Below are 4,664 nucleotides of genomic sequence, written 5' to 3'. Positions count from 1 at the left end.
AATTACATTGCTTATTGGGAAACACAAGCACAAACACAAAGCAAAATACAGTGCTATCTGGCCCTAAATCGACAGTACACCGTGGCTAACTATTTGACCATGGTAACTGATCAAAACCTTAGAAAAACCTTGACAAAGTACAGGCTCAGTGAGCACAGCCTTGCCATTGAGAAGGGTAGACACAGGAAAACCTGGCTCCCTGTAGAGGAAAGGCTGTGCAACCACTGCACCAAAGCAGAACCTGAGACGAGCCTCATTCCTGGAACAAAATGCAAGAACATATATAAAACAGTTATAGTGTAAATATCCGCAAAATTTGAACAACCGTTATTCGGGTTTCAGAAAGAACCTCTCTGATGAGTAGGCTACCCATCCTGTTGGGGAGGAAGCAGAGAGTTGTGGGTTCGGCCCAGGCACCTACCATGCATGCCTGCCATAAGTATGAGGACAGTGGTCTGAGGCAGAACAACCAACGCTAACACATGTCCTCTATGCTTATTGGTTTCAATTCATGGTTTTCGACCCTCGTTACTGTGTCCCAATGACAATTTTGATGTCTTATTATTTTAATATTATTACAATATTCCCAAATAAGCTTTGGCAACTAGTGTACATTGTTACATCATCGCAATAAAGCCAAATTGACGTTGAGAGACAGGTAGGCCAGAGGAGGAGAGAGAGAGAGATAGTGGGCAGATGAGCGCGAGAAGAAGAGGTGGTGGAGAGAACGAGGGAGGTGGGTGGAGACGAGAGAGCAGATGCGGCACAGAAGAGAGAGATGCGGCCAGAAGAGGAAGGTGCTGGAGAGAGAGAGAGGTGGAAAGAGATGGAAAGAGAACGCATGGTAAATGGCATTAATTAAATAGTATTTATTTAGCCTTCCAGAGTAGCAATTAACAAATTCTAATCACAGAGCAACGCCCTTCATTAACACAAGATGTTTGTATGTGTGCGTACTCGCTCGCATGCATGTGTGTGTGTGTGTGTGTCTGACTGTGTGTGTGTGTGTACATACCATTTATTAAAAGACAGCCTAGAAATACTATAAAACAACTTTATTCAGTCCCAAGTGGATTGAGAATGCCCGGAACCAAAGTACAAGTAAATAAATAGTCCATAAGAGTGGACATGGATACAGATACACACATACTGTCATATCACAGTACAGTATTATAGACAGGCAATAGGCAGACACATATTTGAATGAGGCTTCCTGTCCTGGGTCCTAGTCACTGCYGTCTGTTGGTCCACAATACAGAAAGCATTATAATTCAGGACAGGGAAAATGGGATTTTACTTTTGGGGGTATAACTCATCCATTCTAATGCTGTTGGGCTGGAGGATGATGACAAAAAAGCAGGAATGACTGGTTTCAGGAAAAATCACATTTCAGGAAAAATCACATCCCTGAAGTTAGCTGTCTGCACCATCCCTCCTTGGCATTCCCTAGAGGATGAGAGAGAGAAAGAGGGGAGAGGACTTTAAAACATGAAAATAGTTGCAATAGAGGAGAGGGACCTTGCTGTATTGTTAGCTGGGACCTACCCTGACAGCATGTTGCCAGTGGACAAAAGGCGTTTTCCCTCATCTTTCCCTCTCGTCCATCTCCCTTCCGGTCCAGCTCTGTCCACTTGTTCTCTCTCTCTTTCTTTCTCTTCCTCCCTTCACACTATTCTGTGATAGCGTCACCTCCCTAGAGATGTTGTTTCCCAGAGCCAGGCTGCAGTAGAGGCTGCTGTTGTGCAACAAATTATTTTCTGGGACCACAGCCTCTACACACAGAGACTGGCACTACGGTCTATGTAGCCTTGTGCACAAGCGTCAGTCCTAAGCTACCTAAAGATGATGAAGAGACTAGCACAGCCTAGAAGGGAGAAGTGGGTTACCAGTCCATCTGAAAAGAGGGATTCTGATGTGTCGTGACTTGTGTCCTGGCTAGGTCGCTCCACACTCACACAGCATGGCCCCCTCATGTTTTAGAGCTGTACCTATCCAGAATTAGCTGAATACACAGTACTGCTGGTTAGGGTACTGCGGCTTAGGCCTATAATACTGTGAATACACACGTACTGCCGGTGTGTAACCTTAATACTTGTGAATACACCAAGTACTCGTACTGGACTATAACGTATACGACGCTTAAGCTATAATACTGTGAATACACAGTCTATGGCCGGTAGGACCGATAATCTGTGAATACACAGTACTGCCGGTTAGGACGTAATATGGATACCATGTTAGGACAATACTGAATCACAGTGCCTGCCGGTTAGAACCCACAATACTCTAGTCCCGGCAATATCTAAACACGTAATGCCGGCTTAGGACTCGATAATTGTGAAACCACAGTACTGCGTTAGACCTATAACACTGTGAATACACAGTACTTGCCGGTTAGACTAATATACGTGTGAATACCCAGTATGTGCCGTTAGAACTAATTTACTGTGAAGTACACAGTACTAGACTGTGAATACACAGTACTGCTGGTTAGGACCTATAGCACTGTGAATACACAGTACTGCTGGTTAGGACCTATAACACTGTGAATACACAGTACTGCTGGTTAGGACCTATAATACTGTGTATTCACAGTACTGCTGGTTAGGACCTATAARACTGTGTATTCACAGTACTGCTGGTTAGGACCTATAACACTGTGTATTATGGTTACATCCCTTCATTTGGAAAGATAAAGAGGAAAACCCTACTCCACTAAGCTTTGTCTTACCTGTGCTAGTGTGTGTGTGCTTGTAAACGTGTTCTCTGATGGTGTGTGTTTGTAATTGTTCCCTGTCACAGGTTTGTGTGTGTGTGTGTGTGTGTGTGTATGTACAGTGGCAAGAAAAAGTATGTGAACCCTTTGGAATTACCTGGATTTTTGAATAAATTGTTCATAAAATTTGATCTGATCTTCATCTAAGTCAAAACAATAGACAAACAGTCTGCTTAAACTAATAACACAAACAATTATACATTTTCATGTCTTCATTGAACATACCTTGTAAACATTCACAGTGGAGGTTGGAAAAAGTATGTGAACCCTTGGATTTAATAACTGGTTGACCCTCCATTGGCAGCAATAACCTCAACCAAACGTTTTCTGTAGTTGTGGATCAGACCTGCTCAACGGTCAGGAGGAATTGTGGACCATTCATCTATACAAAACTGTTTCAGTTCAGCAATATTCTTGGGATGTCTGGTGTGAACTGCTCTCTTGAYGTCATGCCACAGCATCTCAATTGGGTTGAGGTCAGGACTCTGACTGGGCCACTCTAGAAGGCGAATTTTCTTCTGTTGAAGCCATTCTGTTGTTGATTTACTTCTGTGTTTTGGGTCYTTGTCTTTTTGCATCCCCAACTTCTGTTGAGCTTCAATTGGCGGACAGATAGCCTAACATTCTCCTGCAAAATGTCTTGATCAATGGAAAAATGAATTCCCAAGTTTATGATAGCAAGCTGTCCAGGCCCTGAGGCGGCAAAGCAGCCCCAAACCATGATGCTTCCTCCACCAGACTTTACAGTTGGGATAAGGTTTTGATGTTGGTGTGCCTTTTTTTCTTCACATGGTGTTGTGTGTTCCATCCAAACACCACAACTTTAGTTTAATCTGTCTACAGAATATCCAGGTGCTCTTTTGTGAACTTCAGACATGCAGCAATGTTTTTTTTGGACAGCAGTGGCTTCTTCCGTGGTGTCCTCCCATGAACACCATTCTTGTTTAGTGTTTTACGTATCGTAGCAGAGATGTTAGCATGTTCCAGAGATGTCTGTAAGTCTTTAGCTGACACTCTAGGATTCTTCTTAACCTCATTGAGCATTCTGCACTGTGCTCTTGCAGTCATCTTTGCAGGACGGCCACTCCTAGGGAGAGTAGCAACAGTGCTGAACGTTCCCCATTTATAGACAACTTTTCTTACCGTGGACTGATGAACATCAGATACTTTTGTAACCCTTTCCAGCTTTATGCAAGTCAACAATTCTTAATCTTAGGTCTTCTGAGATCTCCTTTGTTCGAGGCATGGTTCGCATCAGGCAATGCTTCTTGTGAATAGCAAACTCAAATTTTGTGAGTGTTTTTTTATAGGGCAGGGCAGCTCTAACCAACATCTCCATTCTTGTCTCATTGATTGGACTCCAGGTTAGCTGACTCCTGACTCCAATTAGCTTTTGGAGAAGTCATTAGCCCTGGGGTTCACATACTTTTTCCAACCTACACTATGAATGTTTAAATGATGTATTCAATATGGACAAACAAAACACAATAATGTGTGTGTTATTAGTTTAAGCAGACTGTGTTCATCTATTGTTGTGACTAAGATGAAGATCAGATGACATTTTCTGACTAATTTATGCAGAAATCCAGGTAATTCCAAAAGGTTCACATAGGGGACTGGGATGGCCATTCCAGAACATTGTACTTGTTCCTCTGCATAAATGCCCGGGTAGATTTTGAGCAGTGTTTTGGGTCGTTGTCTTGTTGAAATATCCAGCGCCCGCGTAACTTCAACTTTGTGACTGATTCTTCAACATTATTCCCAAGAATCTGCTGATATTGAGTGGAATCCATGCGACCCTCAACTTTAACAAGATTCCCAGTACCGGCACTGGCCACACAGCCCCACAGCATGATGGAACCCCCACCAAATTTTACTGTGGGTAGCA

General features: G+C 43.1%; 1 protein-coding gene across 1 annotated transcript in view; it reads right to left on the bottom strand.

The window, feature by feature from the left end:
- Positions 1 to 1,040: 1,040 nt before the first annotated feature.
- LOC112081050 (ropporin-1-like protein) overlaps positions 1,041 to 4,664 on the bottom strand; it is a 13,684-nt gene continuing 10,060 nt past the window's right edge. Inside the window, 1 exon segment of the mRNA XM_070442830.1 lies at positions 1,041 to 1,446. Coding sequence (XP_070298931.1) covers positions 1,383 to 1,446 — 64 coding nt within the window. The 3' untranslated portion in view covers positions 1,041 to 1,382.

Source organism: Salvelinus sp. IW2-2015, unplaced genomic scaffold, assembly GCF_002910315.2.
Source record: "Salvelinus sp. IW2-2015 unplaced genomic scaffold, ASM291031v2 Un_scaffold16692, whole genome shotgun sequence".
NCBI lineage: Eukaryota > Metazoa > Chordata > Actinopteri > Salmoniformes > Salmonidae > Salvelinus > Salvelinus sp. IW2-2015.
The sequence above is the reverse complement of the archived record's forward strand: the minus strand, read 5'-3'. Positions and strand labels throughout refer to the sequence as shown.